Genomic DNA, 21,320 nt, shown 5'->3' on the forward strand with positions numbered 1-21,320 from the left:
CACCTCCATATTCACTTTCACAATTTTATAAATGACCAACACTTCTTCCAGTAGTTCCAACATTTTCTGCTTCAATTCATTGAAGAATATGTTGTAATCCATATGGTGATTTTGACTATCCACCCTATAGCTCACAATTCTACACTTGAACGCTGTGCCTACACTTTTAACACCTTAATGCACACATGCATTCGTTCTATGCTGCAAAGTTCTACGATGTACTTTCATCTGATCACTTAAAATTGTCAAATTGCAGCACTGGCATGTCTGCATTACCGGAGGTGCTGGGGGTTTAACCTCATCCTCTTCGGAGTTGATGCTTCTCCATCATTCTCAGTTGATGGTCCTCCATAATTCATCAACGTACAGAAATCGCGCTAATGACGACGCAGGTTGTTACTGCGTGTGAAATTTTTCCCACATTCGTTGCACATATACATTTTGTATGAAATTATATGAACCACAAGATTAGGAGGAGAATGCGAACTGAGTGAAACATTCACCAAACTTCAAGGTCACATATTGAGGAACAGACTCAAATCTCAAAGTCGACACCCATGATCAAGGTCATATCGTCTGACACGTAACTGAAGGTCATATGACGTCATTCAAGGACAAGGTCAAATGGTGGGGGGAGGTCCTCAAGTGGCCTTAGACAACTGCTTATACCTTCATTGATTTCCTTGGCCATCCAAGGTTTGTCTTCAGGGAGGTGGGTTTTGCAGATTTTTCGTGAAACAGGCTTTGTCAAATAGATTGAGAAATGAGGAGTAGAATTTGGAAAATTTAGTGTTAAACTCAATGTTGTTGAGATACACGAAACCGAAGATTCACATGACAGTGAGGTTTTGGAATGATAAATGTTTTGGTCATTGAACGCTCGTTTGAGAATATAATAGGACTCATCAATAGAGCAAGATTTGATTGAAGGTTCAATAATTTGGAGTACATGGTCAGAAAAATCAGGATAATAAACAACAGAGGGAATTTGGCAAGGGGTGGACTAGAAAATATTATCGACATAGTTTTTTCTGTATTCTCGTGATATCAAAAATGCATCGATATACTTCATATGAGGCGAGGAGATTGCGAAAGTACTTTGCGTTTCTGTAATTGGAATTGAAAGTGAATATTGAAATTGAAGTCACCACAGGTAAATGACATAGATTGATATCTTTATTTCCAAGAAATAAATCTGAAAATGTATCCATTTCTGATGGAAATATTGTAATGTCAGTAAACGGAAGTCTATAATGACAGCTGATGAGAAATCTAGAATTGTAAGCAGTTATTTCAGTAGCAGCATATTGGGAAATATCTTGGGCTCCATCAATATTTAAGCGAGATATTTTGTAGTTGTGATAAGATTTAACAAATATGGCAACTCCGCCAGCATCTTTGTCGTTTCTACAAAAATAATCAGTGAGGATATAAGAATCGAGATAAACTGAATTAATTTCATGATCACTGCACCAGGTCTCTGTTAAACATACAACGTCAGGATAATCGAGTAAGTGCAATGGGTAGTCGAGTTTGTCAATCTTATGTCCAATACTACGAATTTTAAGATGAAATATCACATGATTTGCTGAGTTAGAACAGTGATCATGAGACACCTCACGAGATATAACGTATTCGTATTTGTCATATTTCTGGTGAATACACCTCTAGATGAAGATGTTGGAATTGAACCATACATGGGAGTGATTACACCTCCTAATGAAGATGTTGGTATTGAATTTATTCCAGGACGAGTTTTTGGTAAATGAGGTTTTATGAAGTGGAAATACTTTTCCTTGAAATCTCCAGAAAATTTTTCAATTGGTGAATTAGCATTATTTTCACTACAATACGCATTAGTTCTTTTCACAATATCTACACAGTTTCCAGCTTCTTTTGTGGTGTAAGCTACGGGATTCTTCAGAAGAAGTAACTAGTAAAGACCAGCCGTTCCTTTGTGAGTTATATTTTTCACATCAACATCAGCTTCAATAAAATCAACATTGGCGTCTCCTATATAAAATTTGTCTTGTATCGGATTATGGAAAAGCCCCAAGATTTAATCGTATTTGATTTCAGTATCTTTTATCATGCATTAGATATAATCTCTGGGTGGTTGTGCTTCAAATTGGTCTAAGTATTCCTGAAGAACGTCTGAAATTGTAATTATATGATGAAATTTAAAAAAGGTATCAACAATAAATTGATCTTTCCTTGTTCTATCTAGTATTTCCCCCTCTTCATTGCGTGTTTCGTATGATTCCTTATCCTTTTCTCAAAAAACTTGGCATTTCCGTTGGAGTTACCTGTTTAGGAGTGGTGATGAAAATGTTAATTGACTATATGAATTTGGTGTTTTTGTTGTCTCAATTTCATTCAATTTTTCCACTGCCGCCGCAGCCATTTCACCTAATGTTGAGTAATGGGTTGATATGATTTTTCCAATCGACTTTGTGAGTTCTTAGTGCATATCTGGCTCGTACCAGTTGTTTTGTTGATTGAGGGTTCATTTCAACTGATTATATTACGAACGTTCATTTCATCAGTTCGGACTTTCATTGTCTGATATAATATAAATTGATTTGAAATACCTGAAAGGATTTGTAAACCACTGCAAGGAAAAACATCATCCTTTGTAAAAAATTTGAAGCATTTTGTTTGACAACTAGGGGCAATCAAAGTCAAAGAGCAGGATCAACTGATCAGTTTCGACGTGGAAAATCAAAGTCCCTGTCGAAGAAGCACTATCCGAAGATGGGGACCTGAAAGATAGAACAAACTTACCGATATGTGTAATCATGGAATTACTAGGATGCTGTGCACGAAACTGCTATTTCCAACTGAAGGACGAATTCTTACGCAAGATAAGGGACTGCCAATGGGATCGCCACTTCAATCGGTTATAGCCAAAATATATATATATATATATATATATAGGTGTCTAGCAGAACTAGACACCTTCCTGAAGCACATCAACAACGAAAGTCCTTCCATCACTTTCACAATGGAGAAGGAAGCCCACAACGAATTGCCATTCTCAGATGTATTGGTGAAGAGGACCGACACTGAATGAGAAACACTTGTGTATCGAAAACCCACTCACACAGGACAGTATCTGAACCAAGAATTCAAAAACCATCAATCGACTAAGAGAGGAATCATAAAGACTCTACTGGACCGTGCTTTGGGGCTCTGTAATACAAAGGAAGGTCTCGAAAAGGAACTATGCATCATCAAAAATGATCTTCTACGAAATTGTTACTCCAAAGTGATGGTGAGACAGGCTTTAGCTAGAAGACAGCAAGAGCTCCATAAGGAAGAGTTCAATATGAAGCCCCCGATTGCAGAGTCGAATTATTTCCGATACAGACTTGGTTGCTTTTGAATTGAGAAAGACTGAACTCATATTCAAAAACCCTTTGTACGTCGGAATTGCAATATTAGATATTTTGAAAACATGCATGATTGATTTCAATAACGACTTCATGGTGCTCACTCTCGGCATAAAAAATTGCAAGTTGATGTATACGGATACAGATAACTTCATCTGCGAAATAACTTTCGAGTATGTTCACTTAGAAGTAGTTAAAAATCATCAATCAAAATTTTATACTTCTCTTTATTCGTCTGATAATAAGTTTCGAATTTCACTTGTGAATGAAAAAATTCCTGGATCATTCAAAGATGGAGCAGATGATGAAATCATCACGCACATTGCAGGGTTATGTTCCAAAATGTACAACTACAAAGTGAAGGGTGGAAAAGTTACAAGAAATAAAAGTGATTCCGATATAATGTAATCAAGAATAAAATCAATTTCGGAGATTATATCGATTGCCTCTATAATTCTGAAGATGAAATATGTGGAAAGTGAACTTTTCGAGCATACACTCTCAATTTTCAGTATCAAACAGGTCCAACATCAAATGACGAAACGAAAATTAATCCCCAAATCACCCGACACTTCACCTTAGGGGCATTATAACGTGAATTAAGGTTATTATTTGGATTTTTCGTATTGATGAAACTCATCGAAAAATTTCGTTCTTGTTCGAATATGGTCGATAGGTGTGTTGCTCCAAAATCGTGCTAATGTGAATCTAGGAATTGAAATTTGATATTGCAAACGTATGCCGAGTACTTGCTCTTCAATTATATCGAAAGACTTTAAAAAAATACTCAAACGAATGGGGAAAAATTACCACTTCATCGATTTTCATTGGTAAAATTTTTTGAAATTTGAATTTGTAGGTCCTACAAGGTATAGATGAAAATATTTATTGGATTTTCAGTGTTTGCGTACTATTGATGATTGTACACGCATATATATATATATATATATATATATATATATATATATATATATATATATATATATATATATATATATATATATATATATATATAGAGAGAGAGAGAGAGAGAGAGATTTTATTGAGTGTGCATGATATAAATCAAAAATTAAACAATTTGTGGACACAACCCTCAAAAAAGGGGGGGCAAACCGCGGACACGTGTTTCTGGCTATTGGCCTCAACTTGTTTGCCGAAATCAGGAAACAACACAATATATATATATATATATATATATATATATATATATATATATATGATGAGCTGTTTTCTCGGGTTTCGCTCCGTGTTCTGTGTATTTTCTCCCCATAAGGATTATTTTCATGAAAATAATCCTATATATATATATATATATATATGTATATATATATATATATATATATATATATATATATATATATATATATATATATATATATATATATATATATATAAAGTGGACAATCTTAGCGACTGGAGAAATGTATGGTAAAATGGATTAACAAGGTCTCTCAGTCAAAAAATTAAAAATCAAACTCTGCTTTACTCTGCCAAGCTTTCGCTTCTAATGGGAAGCTTCTTCAGGGCCTATATATTCAAAAATCCTTGCTGATGACAACCATGATGTTGGTTTGCCGTTTGGTAATCCTGTTTTGTTTTTTACTGTCAATTTTTAAATTCCAAATGTCTATATATATAATGTCAATTATCAAATTTCAAATATTTCCTATTTCCTCTTTCTTTAAGGTTGCTACCACGCCACCAGTAAGTGCGAGTTTTGAAGAAACATCGCTTTCATCCATATCATACTACTGCAAAACAAATAGATAAAAAATGTACTTACTAACTTGAGGTTATAGTAAAAAGTCAGATGTTGCAATGAGAAAGACAAAGTTGATACTTTTCATCATGTAGAAAAGTGTCACACATTAAATTTTATGTTTCAGAGAAAAAGTACAAAAACTTATTTCATTCAAACATTTGAGAGATTTGAAATTTTAAAATTATTTCACTGGCCATGTATGGCCAATTTTTCAATTGGTACTATGGGTAAGTTCAATTATCTGCTTTCCACTATATATTTATGTATAATTGAATCTATATGTATTTTATTAGGTTTGATTCATTAATTATCAATTTTAACTCAATTTTCAAAACTTTCAAACATTTTACATGCTCCTCGTTCCAGCGTTGATCATCGACTCCCGTTAGCGTCCCCTTTCAACCAACTCAAAATCTCCTTGGCAACCAATTTTGGAAAATTCTAGATGCTGTCAAAACCTTCTAATTTGTAAATTCTGGCACATGACTCAAACTACACTTAGTTTATTAACCATTTGTACTCATAAACAAACTCTAAGATCTAATATTTACAATATTGGTTGTCTTATAACAATTCATGTACTCTATTTTACAAAATTAATTTTTGAAATTTGCATTTGGCAAAATTCATGAGCCCCTCTCCAATTCTCTCACCTAGTAGGCTAGACAATATTTTTGCTACATGGTTTTCTCATATACTGAGTGTTTTTCATTTCACAACTTGAAACTACTTTCAAAATATTGATTTGGATAAAGAAGATATGGGAAAATTGAAAAGAATGAGGGAAGAAGAAACACAAAACAGAAAAAAAGATATGGAAAGACTGGAAAGGGTACGACAAGAAGAAATTGAAATATTAGAAAGAAAAAGGAATGAAGATATGAAGAAGTTATTTGGAAAAATAGATGAGCAGACAAATAATGTTGAGAAGTTAGAAAAAGAAATTAAAATAAACCACAATAATTCGAAACAAGAGTTAGCAGAATATAAAAGGACTATTGAAGAAAAGGTAGAAAAAATTTTACAGGAAGTGGAAGATAATAGAAAAGAAAACGAAGAACAGATTGACCAGGTACATGGAAGAAAAACGACTGTAGAAGAAGGATTGGTGCAGGAAGTAAATACAAGGAGAGAAGAGAATGAGAACTTAAATAAAAAAATAGATAGGGAAAATAAATTAACTAGAGAAAAGTTTAAAGAACATGAAAATAATATACATGAAAAAGTAATTGATATTAACAATAAACTAAAACAAACGGAGAGAAACCTAAGTCATAGAGAAGAATCAATAAGACCAATTATAGTTATAGGTAATGAAAATAAATTAATATTTACTGGAAACATTGAAAGACAACATACAGTACCTTTCATAGAATTCATAAGAAGTAAATATGAAAATTTGTCATTTAAACAAATGAAAGAAGTTATTAGAAGTCAATTGCAGGAAGAAGCATTATTGTGGTTCACTAATAAAGAGAAAGAATTGACCAATTTTGATAAACTTTCAAATAAATTTTTGAGCTATTTCTGGGGACCTTCCCAACAAATGTGATTAAATGATGAATTGTTAGAGGAAAAATTCAATTCCAATAGAGGAACATCTTACCATAAATATGCCATGAAAATATATAGTGCATCACAGTATTTAAATTGCAATTTCACAGAAGAATATATAGTCAACTTAATAATCCAACATTTTGATGATAATTTAGAGGAGATTGTGATGCTGTACAATTATAAAGATATGAATAGTCTATGTCAATTTTTGATGACACAGGAAAGAAGGAGAATCAATTGAAATAATTTTCAAAATAGGGTTAATCAAAATAATAATAGATAGGAATATGCTAATAGAGAAAGTTATAATAATTATAATAATCGGAATCAATACAACCAATCATATAGGAGACAGAATAATAACAGAAATGATAATAATAATTATATTAATGACAGATATTACAATAATAGAACACAAAATAATAATAGATACAATAATATGAATTTTAATAATAACAATAATAATAATGCTGATAGAAATGATTATAACAGAGGAAATAACAATAATAATAACATATATGGACAAAATAAGTATAATAATAATAATAACAGATACTATAACAACAATAATACATTTAGACGACGAACTAGGAGTACTGACAGGAATAATGACAGAGACTATAGGCCTCAAAATACGAATAGACAAGACAGTAGGTATAGACAGGATAGGAGAAGTCGAAGTACAGAGGAAATCCACAGAACAGATCACAGAACAGAGACACCACATAGACAGAATGAGGTAGAAAACTTGAATGACATTCCACAAAATTTTCAGTAAGCAACCTACCAATAGCAAATTTCAACAAAATACACTATGCAGGAATTTATCAACATCCTAAGGAATTTATAGAAATTGAAAAAACTTTTAAATTAGAAAATGTTAGAGGACTTATAAAAATAATAGGAAATTTTCATAATAAAGATATTGAATTATTAATAGATACAAGATCTGAAATTTCATTACTAAATTCAAAAATTATTATGGAATTGAATTTGGAACATTTATGTTACAGTATGCCAAATAATAATATGTAAATAATAAAAAGTTACATGAAGTGACTAAAAGAATAAATATTGAATAAAATTCAATGACAAAGAATTTGCTATACAATTTTTGATGAAAGACAATTTACTTTACGACGCAATACTTGGAACAGACGAACTAGACTGAAACAATGTAATAATCGACTACGACAAAGGAGTATTACAGATAGGAGAAGTAATGATATAATTCATCAATAATAATGAAAATAAATCAGAAATGAATACAAATGTTTTAAATCAAGTAAATAAAAGAGTAATAGAAGAACCACCTATATTAGATATTGAATGTGCGGAATCAATTAAAGATAAAGTATTGACATTTTCGAATGAACATCCAAATTTGATTAACAGTGAAAATAGGTATTCATAAAATAGAGGTTAAAGGAATAAAAATTTTTAAATCTAAAACATACCCTATTCCTTATGAATATAGGAATCAGGTGCAACATGAGATAACAAAAATGTTAGAACAAGGAATAATTGAACGATGCAATTCACCTGGAACACATAAAATTGTTAATAGATGAATTAGATAAAGCAGGACTTAAAATTAATATTGAAAAATCAAAATTTTATCAAACAGAAGTGACTTTCCTAGGATACAAATTAGACACAAAAGGAATAAGCATGGATGAAGAAAGAATTAGAGTTATAATGGAATATAAAAGACCTGTGAATTTAAAAACATTAAGGGGATTTTTGGGAATAATGAATTATTAAAAAAAATTAATGCCAGACATAAGTAATAAAACGTTAAGTCTAGTTGAACTATTGAAAAAAAAACAATAAATGGAAATGGGGACAAGAACAATAAAATGCTTTCAATAATATCAATGTGGATTTGCAAACAATCTAAAAATTCACCATCCTAATTACAATCTACCATTTATATTAAGAACTGATGCATCTATATTTAAACTTGTTTTATTACAAGAACAAGAAGGAAAAGAGGTACCTATATGTTTCGTGTCGAGAGTGACCAAAACATATGAACAGCATTACAGCATAACAGAACTAGAATTTGCAAGCATAATCTTTTGTATAACCAAATTGAGATTTTATTTACTAGGATCTAAATTTATTATTGAGACAGATCATATGTCTTTATTAAATGTAATGAATAACAAATTATTGAATAATAGAATACATCAAGGTGCATTATTTTCGCAAGAATATGATTTTGAGATCAGACATATTAAAGGACGAAACAATATTGTTGCGGATGCATTAACAAGATCAGATGGCAAAGTAAATAGAGAAAGAACTTCACAAATTGGGGTGAATATATTAATTGACCAACAGGGAATATTTTTAATGGATAGAATTATAGAACATCAAAATAAATTAGAAGCAAAAGATATAATTGAATGTGAAAAAGTCAATGATATTTGGATGAAGATCATAAAGGATCAGGAACTATATGTAATTAGTAATGAATTAGCTTATAATATATTGAAGTATTTACATGAACATAATGGTCATGCTGGAGTGAGGAAAGTATGGATAATGTTTAGGGAAAATGATTTTTGCAGAAAAGATATCCAAATAACCAAAGATTTAACAAATAATTGTAACATTTGCCAAATTTATAAGAGCAAAAATTTTGTGAATACAAATATACCAAGAAATATAATTACCACCATCAAATTAGAAGGAATTGCCATGGATTTTATTAGTGATTTGATAACAACAAATGATAGAAACGAACATATTCTTGTAATTGTAGACATTTTTACAAAATTTATAAAATTATATCTTTGTAAAAGAACAAATATGCATATTATAACAAGTTGTCTTCAACAATATTTTAATGAAGTAGGAAAACCACAAAAATGTATTTTGGATAATGCAACGTATTTTCAAAATGATAGAGTTGAAAAATTTTGTCATGAAAGTAAAATTAAATTGATATTTACCAGTATCAGACATCCAGAGTCAAATCCATCGGAAAGATATGTTCAAGAAGTAATCAAATTTCTCAGAATATTGTCCAGAGAAAATCATCAAAATTGGGACAATAATTTACCAGAGGTAGAGAAATATATCAATCAGTTACCACACACAGTAACAGAAATCAGTCCATATTTTTTAATGATGGGACAACATCCTCCCGGAAAATGGCTGAAAGAGGAGAACAAAACATTAGAGGAAATTTCAATACAAGTAAGAATGAGACAGAATAAAAGTGGTAGTAAATATTTGAAAAGAATGAATAAAAAGAAAACACATAAAAATGTAATCTTCGAAAAAGGTCAATAGGTTTTAATAAGGGCAAATAGAGTAACTGATTTAAAAAAGGACATATGTGCAAAGCTACTTCCAATATTTGAAGGTCCTTATCAAATTGTCAGTGAAAATGATATGAATAGTTATAAATTAAAATATTCAAATGAAGAAAGAATAAGAGGAATTTTCAACATAAATGATATTTATTTATATGAACAAACGTAAAAATAAAGACATGTCATAATCATAATCATATATATATATATATATATATATATATATATATATATATATATATATATATATATATATATATATATATATATTTTTTTGAAGATCAAGATCTTCAGATGATGTGGTGCTGCAGGTTTTTTCGGGTTTTCCTGCAGCTGAAAAAGCAAATGCGCTACTGGAATCAATGAAGTCGCCCCGGAGCGCCAATTAATTTTTATTGTTGTTTTTATTTAATTTTTATCGTTGTTGTGAAGAATTGAAGAGATTAGCTAAAAAAAATCATAATTGAAAGTATGAGCTATATTTTTTGTTTTTAAAAAGAAATATATCTAATACTTGAGGTATTTGTTATGAAAAGACTCGAAATACAACAGTGTATGGGAATTTTAAAAACATCACATACAGGGTGTCCCTGGACTTCCTCTTTTCCTCTCGGGAATGTATAGATGGGGTCAAAATATCACCAGTACTTCATATAACTTTTTTTCCTAAAATCCTTCGTTACCAAGTAACGGGCCCTCGAAGTTACAAAATGAAAAATGTTTTTCTTTGATAACTTTTCACGTGAATATTCAAAATCATCCAAATTTTGGTAATTGACTAAACAAATGAATTCCTTCGATGAGCTTTCATGCAGAAGTCAGTTGTTTTGCTACAAAGTCAGGAACGGACTACCCCCGATGGTCCACACCCCAAAACTTTGAAATGACAGATATTTTTCAATATTTTTCAACAAATTGAGGTTACTTGGACAATTTTATGAATAAAAGTACTCGTGTGGAAAGTCGATCGGAGCAACGAGTCTTGATAAAAATGTAGTTTCACTCGACGACATCAAACCCGCTCGTCCACCATTATTTGAAATGAATAATTATCAAAGCAGAAATAATAATGATAACGTTAATTCAACAACATTTATCCTGAGATGTCTACCATTATTCGAAAATATTAGTTTTTAAGGAAAATGGAAATGATAGGTAAAATGTTCATAACGAATTTTTATAATGCAAACACGTTTAACTAACGAAACTCAAGAGCCTCAAGAGCAAACAGAAATGAAAAATCCGCTACAGAAACTGCTCGATATGAGCACCTTCTCTCTCTATACATTTTCTTAGTCTGCGAAGACACCCTCTCTGTACTTGAAATAGCATTCCAGGGTCGTTTCGTATGGCTTCACAATGTAATGTTATTCTATTCAACAATGCATCTCTCGTGTGAATAGCTGTAGCGTAAACAAGGCTTTTTAGATGCCCCCACAGAAAAAAATCCAATGGATTTAAATCCGGAGACCGCGATGGCCATGAATATGGCCCACCTCTACCAATCCATCTATTGTGGAAAATATGGTTCAGATGGTCACGCACAATCAAACTGAAATGAGGAGGAGCGCCATCATGCATAAACCACATATCCCTTCGGGTTTGCAATGGAACATGTTCCAAAAGTCCATTCAAATCGTTCTGAATGAACTCCAAATAACGTTCTTCATTCAATCGGTCCTGTAGAACGAATGGTCCTATAAGATGGTTTCCTATGATACCAGCCCAAACATTCACGTTGAATTTCCGTTGGTGTTTGGTTTGCAATATCCCATGGGGATTTTCTTCGGCCCATATATGGAGATTATGAGAATTGATAACTCCATCTCTACTGAAACCTGCTTCATCAGTGAATAAAACTCGATTAATAAAAGTCATATCCTCTCTTTGCCTAACCATGAACCAATTGGCATATTCCAGTCGTGCTGGAAAATCTTGAGGTGTCATGGCATGTACCTTCTGGATGTGAAATGGGTGGAGCAGTTGTTCCCTAATTATTCTATGAATAGTGGACTTGGATGTATGGAACTGTTCTGATAGATTTCTGATGCTCATTGAAGGATCATCAGCGACGGCTTCCAAAATATTTTCCTCCAATACAACAGTACGTACAGTCCTAGGAGCGGCCTCACCACCTCGTTTTGGCAAAACTGTACCTACAATAATATCGAAATAAAACAACGTGCTCAAATTAATTATCAATTATTACATACCTGTCTCCCTCAAGCTGCGATCGACACGCTCGAATGTTTCTCTTGACGGTACCGTTCGATTGGGAAAATGCTCGGAATACAGACGACGAGCTTCTGCAGCATTACAAAATGCTCGTCCATAAAATACATGCATATCTGCATATTCATTGAATGTAAACTGTTCGGCCATATCAAAAAAATTCAAAATATCCTATAGAATATTGACAATACAATGATAGTCATATGACAACGCACCACTCAACAAAACAAAATCGCATTCCAGTTTCTCATTTTTTATCAAAACTTTCTAAAAGGTTTTTTTGTCAACATCTGTGAAAGAAATGGAACATAATTATTCCCTGGATATTTTTCACCTGATCATGTGCAGCCGTTTTTGTAGTTAATTCGTTTGCTTTTTATTAGTATAGTAAATATTTTTTCCGATGTGCGTTTTTTCAGCTAAATTTAGATTCGTGTTAAAGAATTTCTCCCATAAAATTATAATTATCAGTGAAACTCCTCAACAGTTTAGCTGTGAAGAAGAATTTGAAACATTCGAATGTTGAGTTTCAGGAGATTCACACGTATTATGTACATACAAAATATGGAATGAATTCGATATTTCATAGTAGAGTAGCTTGTTAGTTTAAAAACACCACGAATCTACAGAACTTGATATTTCTTTTGAAAAAATATCTGCTATCACAATTGTGACTTAAACTTCCATATAGGTACTGTACTTTTTGTTTACGACTTCATTTTAGCATACTTTGTATTATTCCTGTTATAAATGTTGTTGAATTAACGTTATCATTATTATTTCTGCTTTGATAATTATTCATTTGAAATAATGGTGGACAAGCGGGTTTGATGTCGTCGAGTAGAACTACATTTTTATCAAGACTCGTTGCTCCGATCGACTTTCCACAAGAGTACTTTTATTCATAAAATTGTCCAAGTAACCTTATTTTGTTGAAAAATATTGAAAAATATCTGTCATTTCAAAGTTTTGGGGTGTGGACCATCGGGGGTAGTCCGTTCCTGACTTTGTAGCAAAACAACTGACTCCTGCATGAAAGCTCATCGACGGAATTCATTTGTTTAGTCAATTACCAAAATTTGGATGATTTTGAATATTCATTTGAAAAGTTATCAAAGAAAAACATTTTTCATTTTGTAACTTCGAGGGCCCGTAACTTGGTTACGAAGACTTTTAGGAAAAAAAGTTATATGAAGTACTGGTGATATTTTGACCCCATCTATACATTTCCGAGAGGAAAAGAGGAAGTCCAGGGACACCCTGTATAATGAAAACCACAGCTTTGACCGGAAACAAGCAAATAAGAGTGGGAAATTCAAATACAGAGATTCTTACATCAAAACGCATCGAAATACGAAAAACTGATAACCGACATAGGTTAGAAAGAAATGTCAGATAAAATTAAATTATCATGTGTGATGAAAAAACGAAAAAGGCATGATAAACTAATTGTTATCATTCAGGAATGATGTCAAATTCAAAATTTTCATTGTGAATCACTTCCTTAGAAACTGACATCAAGTGATGCTTTTGGAAAATATTTATATTTACATGAGAGTGGGGTTAACTGTTTTTGTAAGGAACTATAAAATGAAAATGTATCTGAATTAAAGAGCCAATGTTAAATTAGTAGAATAGATAATTTTCCTGGTGAAGAATTTGAAAATTTGTTCATGTGAAAATTGATAGATTGTAACTAGGGGAACGAGAGAGATTTTCAAATTTTTTATCAACAACGACAATCTTCTTGAGGCAATGAAAGAGACGCCACGCTAAATTTTTCTCTCCTTAAAATTTGAAATATATAGTATATAAATTAAGAAGTAAACAGAATAGTAGTCAATTCTGATTTGTAATAATAAATTCAGTGAAAAAACCTACCTGTCCAGCCAAGTCTAGTAAGATATCCAGCTTCGCAGAAATATCACACCACACACACACCAGCGTTGGAGGAAAGTAAGGTATTCACCTATACCATTCCTAAATAATATATGCATATATCAATGAAAATACCCAAGAACTCAACACGACCATAAAAATAGAAGTTTGAGCCAAATATTTAAGTCTGCCGAATTACAGTGATCTGCAATTATAAACTGACATTCACCAAATTTGTTCGGTGTATTGACTTTGAATAGTTCGTTGTTCGTTGTAGATTTAGGACATTCTTAGATTTGTGGAATTTTCTCTTTTGGCAATTGATGAATTTATATATTTTTTGAATTCCACATATTTTTTACTTTTATAATTGAAACTGTTATATATTATATTACATCAATATATAGATCAATTGTGTCTTTTTCCGAATTTTTTCACAGGTGAAATCTACTAGAAAAATCAAAGTTTGGTAAGTTATTGTTGTGTTTGTGCCTGAATCCACCTGAGAGGTGGAGAAAAATCTCTATACACTGTGGTATACGATTTAAACTCAACATAAAAGTCTAGCCGATTGAAATTTTCATCAAAAATAATAATGATAATAAACATTTTTTTTTTTCAGATTTTTCAAAACCCGAATCAACTTTAAAATCATTTAACATCATCATCATATACAATAATACAATCAAACTCTGCTTTACTTTGCCAAGCTTTCGCTTCTAATGGGAAGCTCCTTCAGGGCCTATAATTTAATGAGTTGTGAATATTTTTGCCATTAAATAACATTACAAATCATACTTACAATAAAAATGAGCGAAAACAATAAATTGACCATATAAATTGACGAGAAAGTTATACATATATAGGATTTTTTGTGGGTTTGACAAATGTCATACCTTCACATAAATGTCATTTTTCAATGGGTATGATGATTTCATAATTTTTGACTCTAAAGAAGGAGTTATTGATTGATAAAATTTTCATTATTATTATGTTTTTGATGTAGTTCTAGTAAGTTACTGTATATACTGCAGAGATTATCAATGTCAGTTTTCTTATTCATACATTCAGAAGAATTAATAATTTCAATCATTTCAAGAAAAAGGCGTTTGGGAATATTTTTTTCTGTATGTAAAACTTTGATATTGGAGTAATTTGGTTTACGTCCTGTTTCTATAGAGTGTTGTGCTATTGCACATGATTACTTATCAAGCTTTATATCACTTTTATGTGAAGTTACTCTATCATTAAGAATTCTAGATGTTGTTCCATTCTAATTCAAGTTACAATTGTTACAAAAATAAAATGAAACAGTATACAGGAACAATAACAAAAACAAAGAAAAAACTTCCAATATATGGTGAATAAGCGGAGTATCAGCCAAGGCTGTTTTTCAACTCAACCGTATTCTTATTATTCTGTGTAAAAAAACCATCAAAATAACGGGGTGCTTAGTTGTGTTTCGAAAAAATATTTCATGTAGAAATGAGTTGTTAGGGTTGGATGCGAGTTCAGTTTTAGCAGCTAAACCATAAAAGATGATTCACAGCATTTCATCCATTTGGGAGTATCTAGGTTTCCGATAATTTTGTGATTTGAGCATATGCGTTCGCGTTCGAATTCGATTGTATATGTTCGCTACCCGCTTTCTATAATTAATTTGTGACAGTGTTTGTATCCATAGGTATTCGTTAGTGTAAATGCCTTTGATGTTGGAATGATGACTAATTGACGTATGAATAATTTTTGTGGCGGATTCAAATACTCTATTTGTAACAAATATTTTTTTTTGGTTTTGTTTAAGTTATTTCAGAAAATCCATCTATTAAAAAGAATACCTTTGGAAATCTTGATAGTGGATCTAGAACTGTTTGGTGTTGGGAGGAAACTTCAGTAATAAGAGGTAACACTCTTGCAAAATACTTTCATATTTTAATACATCGTAGCTTACGACCAAAAAAAATATCGAAAACTCATTTTTATAAATTATAATTCATCGACACATTTTGTCAATAACTAATAATCAGTTTTTATTGTTACTGTATTCAATTCTGATTCATTCTTGATTTTAGGCACTATGACATGCATATATATATATGTGTATTATGAGTTATACTTTCAATTCGATAATGATTCCATTGTGTGGATACTGTAGTGCATTTTTCTGTTTGCATCCCGAATATATAAATAAAAATAAATAATAACTCAACGGCGGCCATTTTAAACAAACATTTATTGGTGGGTATATAATAGTTTTAGATTCAGTTCGAGGTGCTTCAAATAGACGAAGCATTGACTTGGTGTTCCATAAAAAAAATCTGGAAGCTCTTTGAGTCGCCCTGTATATTGGATATACTCAAAAAAATACTTTAAACTATCCCACCTAACCTTATGCTTCAATTGTTTTTTGCGAAAAACAGGAAAATGTTATTATAATGGTTAAAACCCGTCGTTTAGAATTTATAATCGATGAAAGGAACTATGTAGCCAAAACATCCCGACATATAATATTCATCCAAACTATATGTGAGAAATCCTTCATTCACACAAGCACATTTGTAGAAACCTCTAGCTTTAAAAGTAGTCCGACTCTGTCGCATTACCATCACTCCCAGAACTAAGTGTTTCTTAACAGTTTTATAGGGGTAACATAGTAGCTGAAATACGTTGAAATGCTTGCTACTGATACCAAATCATTTTATAGAATGACGCAATTTTAAATGATAGCGATCCAGGATACTGAAATTAGATGAGTTAAAAATATGAAATACCGCACATATAGTGATATTTACAGCTGAAAAGTACATACATATTATAACATTATATTATTTAAAAAAAAGTGAGTTGAGTTTGCCATTAGGAAATTGATACGTCGACAGAGTGAATTTTTGTATAATTAATAATTTTACCGAAAACATTTATTAATGAGTGGCGCGCTTAATTTTTGCTAATAATAGTCTATATATTTGTCAATAAAATTTCATTTGCAGTAAAAAAATCAATCTTCGAAACACAAACAATGTCTTTAACAGTTTTATGAGTGCAAAAGTGAAATTTTGAAATGTCTTCAACCTTTCTATCTGCAAGTTTTCAGTTGGTGACATATCTATTATATTTTCCTAGTGTCCAATACAAAATTACTTCCTGCGTCTTCAAGAAAACATTTTTAACACTTTTTTATTTTATTGTTATCATTTTTGGCTGTATTATATTTTATATCGCCTACTTGGAACTACTAAAAACTCTTATAAAATTCAATAAATTGATGGATGTAGCCGTTACTACGTGGTAAGAGATCATAATGGAAAGAGAAATGAAAATTTGTATGTTTTTTACCACTTTCAATTGTAACTAACGTTACTGCAGTTTCGTCCTATATGGACATTCTCAAAAGGGAACGCATGTGTAATAAATACTTTGATATCACGATATTAATTTTGAAAGTGGAGTTCTAGATTAATATTCAGTTATTTTTCTACCGAGTTCCGTGAATTGATTGAGTCAGTATTAGTTTGATATTAAATATAGGATAGAGAATATAACTTCTGTCTAATTTTCCCAAAACACTGCTTCAGTTCACATGAGAATGATTTGATGAACCGATAAAAATCTAAGTGGAAATTAGACTATATTTCAATAAGAATTTTCACAAAATAAATAGATCATCAATTCAGTTAGGTTAGGTATTGTTGTGAAAAGAACAGAGTCTTGAGCGTGACAGAATATTCCACTCACTTCAAGGAATCCATAGGCATGATATCCAAGTTGAGTATGTTTTTGTAAAAAGAGACACCTGAGTTATGATTACATTGCTGTTATGTTGGGGATCTCGACAACTTAAACAACTTCGACCAATTTTGCCAAGAAGAAGTAAAGGCAGTTTTATGTTGTTACTCGATAGTGTGAAAAAAATTAACAGCTCTGTGGTGATTTCCTGATTTCGCCACTTCTAGATTTGATGACCAGTGACAGATCTTTTGTATTGCATTTACGTTCTGTCGACCACCAATTAATCGAAGTTTTGGAGTTTTGATATTGATATTGATCTGATATAATCTAGTGACAGCTTGTCAACAGAATTGCATCGAGAGAGAAAAAGAGGGAGAGAGACAGAGGTAGAAATCAAAATCTCAATCAGCAGTTGACTTTCACATTTAAACGAGACTACCATCGAAACCCTTGTTTATATTCAAAAATTCTTATTCGAATAAACATTCTGATTCGATAGATGTCACCTCTGAGACGATTGATATTGATGTTCTTCAAGATAGGGTGGATATTTTCATAGAGATGTTTAATATGGATATGGATATCAATTACTTCATCAATCAGTTGAAAACAGTATAGACGACATTATCACATTTGTATATGACATTCCAACATACAATGATAGAAAACGAAGTTTCGTTGCACATAGTTGCATAGCTGCCTTCGTATTCGAAAAATATGCCGCGTAGTTATTGATCGATAAAACTGGAACATCTAGCGTATAATGAATCCGGAATAAGCTCTAGTTCCCAACACCAAAACAACTAGACTATTTTTGACGCGCTTTTCTACAACAAATTTGTCTTCTTCCGAAGACTAATTGACAACTATTCTTTTTGCCAATTCATCAACAGGGCACACTTGCACTATCAATCGCAAATAGCTATTTATCGAACACGAAATATCGAGAAATTTCCTCGTTGAAGTCTTCGTAAGTTTCAAGCAGTGTAGTACCGAACGTCTTTGATATATGGCTGCAATAGCTGTAACAAAGAGTATGTTGGTAAGACTAAACAAGTCATCGGAACTCATTCCAAAGAACATTCAGAGCACATCCAATTGCTGCGCCATAAAAAAGTTCAGTATTGTTCATCACATTTTGGAGAACGGGCATAGAGTTAAAGTCTGGTAGTAGGAAAGAGAGAAACGCCACTTTCCAAAAAGTCTATTATTCACTTCCTACTGCATTACCTACTCTGTTGAAAATTAGCGGTAATTTTCCCTAGAAAGTTCCAACTCATTTTGTGCCTTAAAAATGAGTGATCTGAGAATGAAGGAAAAGTGTGTCCTGTTAGATATGGATAAATGAAACTAAGCGTGGTTCGAAATAATAAATCAGTCTACTTCATTTCCTGATGCTGCCAACTTGGTTGAAGAAACGCGAGTCAACGAAAGTGTTGCGGTTCTAGTGTTTAGAAGTAGTGATGATTTTAGCACTGTACTTACGAATGAAAGTTTTCAATTGCTTTCAGAAATTGACACTTCGATCAGATAGGTCATGCAAGTGGATACATTCTAGCGTGAATGTAATTCGTAAAAGTTATGTTATGCATATCCCTCAGCAACTGGTGTATATTCATAATTTTCATAAGTTGTCATCACATTTTTTTTTTAATTTCATAGAGAACGATATACGACGTTGATAATATAAAACTACTATATAATTGAATCTCTCCATTCTTACAGTTTACCCAGTTTTTTGTTTGGTATTATGATAGATATTATATTCAAATACTTGCATAATTTTTGATTATTTGATACTGAAGTAAACACATATTTCCTATCACACTGGCAGTTTGAACCATCATTGATACAACTTCACAACTGAACTATCAATTTTCCTGTAGTTACATGTAGTACTTAATGAATCGTCAACAATATTTGACACCCTCATTTCTCCAGATATAGAAATTATCATTTCTCCTTTGGAGGAGTATGGTTCAATCGGTGCAGTTACAAAATAATTCCTTCAAGATGTACATCTGCTAGCCCAGGAATGTCAGACAGATCTCCATTTCTATTTACATGACTTGAGATCACAAGGAATTAGGTAGAAAGGTTACACGATTCCCATAATCGGTTAGGTGATGCCCATAATGCAATTGGGTGACACAAAGGCATAGTTTCTCACAGAGGATAGCAGTGGCGTAAAATTAGGTATTTCAGAACATTATAAATGATTATAAATATTTGTATAACTTGCACTGATTAATATTATAGATTGGGTTTACAGTATGTGTCTCCGTCAAGTTTTATCAGAAGTTCAAGATTGAGGCATAGAAGTAACGTTCAAAATGTATTATTTTCTCCCTATCTGGTAATAAATTCATCAATATCTGTTTATGTTACATGAAGGGAATAATTCACAATCAGAAATAACAGATTACTAACAAAATTTCATTTCATATGAACTGTTTATGTTATTTCCAGAGACATTTAGTAATTTAATTGGAAAGTAGTTTGTTTATCTGAGCTGAAATTTTCTGACACTATTTTTGCTGAATGAACCCTACTGACTATTTGAGGCAGTTTCTGAATGATTTCGCTATGAGCTTTGTTTCAGTAATTTTTATAAAATGTTCACCAAGGAAAGATGGAACTGGCCGATACTCGATGAAAATCCATTATAACGTATTGAAATCTCACAATTGAATGTAATGAAAATATGTTTATTTTTGATATTGAACATTTTTTGTTCAATATCAAGCTTCGCTTAGTAAGACCAAGTCTTCTGGAAATAGCTGTGATTTGAACATCTGATTATTCAACACGAATTCGTTTCACTGAGAAACTCTTCTACAAGTTCATGATGGCAGTTTAATATTGAAATTGATATTTCATTCTAATCATTTCATCACGATCAATCAAACTTATCCGTAATGCTCCATATGTTTAGAATCTACTTTTTCAAGTTCACTTGTGCATAAAATATAAAGTGTTCCATTCGAGGAAATTATTGAAACTGTTTTCGAATTCTGATTTACCCAGTTCTACAAAAACGTATTTTTATCTATCTCCAATTAAAAAAAAATCTCTTCAGAAATTTCCTCATAGCATTACTGGTGACAGTTACATAGATTAGCGATTGGCGATAGCGATCTCAAAATGAAGTGTTTTTCGAATTAATTCAACAATAGTTTATTATTCAACGAGTGAGAAATGTGGCCTTTCACTCGTTTCTCGATGCAAGCTGAAAGCAATCGTCGTAAATTATTCGAGCGCGTTATGACCATTTCCTGATAGTAAAATACTTTTCCAGGGTCATTCGAAAATAACATTTGTTTGTGAAATAGTAATATCATTTTTCTTCATTTTCAATTTTTCTGCATCATTCATCCTAATCATTCTAATTATTTCATTTCATTTCCATTATTTGTTTATAAGATACGACAAATTATTTTCTTC

General features: G+C 31.7%; 1 protein-coding gene and 1 long non-coding RNA gene across 2 annotated transcripts in view; both read left to right on the forward strand.

The window, feature by feature from the left end:
* Positions 1 to 21,320, forward strand: part of LOC141484237 (uncharacterized) — a 697,804-nt gene that overhangs the window by 515,267 nt on the left and 161,217 nt on the right. The window lies entirely within an intron of this gene.
* Positions 1,698 to 6,706, forward strand: LOC141484234 (uncharacterized). The gene is made up of 3 exons (XM_074179318.1): positions 1,698 to 1,761; positions 2,670 to 2,726; positions 5,886 to 6,706. The coding sequence occupies exons 1-3, from the start codon at positions 1,698 to 1,700 to the stop codon at positions 6,704 to 6,706; spliced, it is 942 nt and encodes a 313-aa protein (XP_074035419.1).

The sequence above is a fragment of the Leptinotarsa decemlineata genome, unplaced genomic scaffold, assembly GCF_025532065.1.
Source record: "Leptinotarsa decemlineata unplaced genomic scaffold, Ldec_3_MD MMD2_tig00005009_RagTag_RagTag, whole genome shotgun sequence".
Classification (NCBI taxonomy): domain Eukaryota; kingdom Metazoa; phylum Arthropoda; class Insecta; order Coleoptera; family Chrysomelidae; genus Leptinotarsa; species Leptinotarsa decemlineata.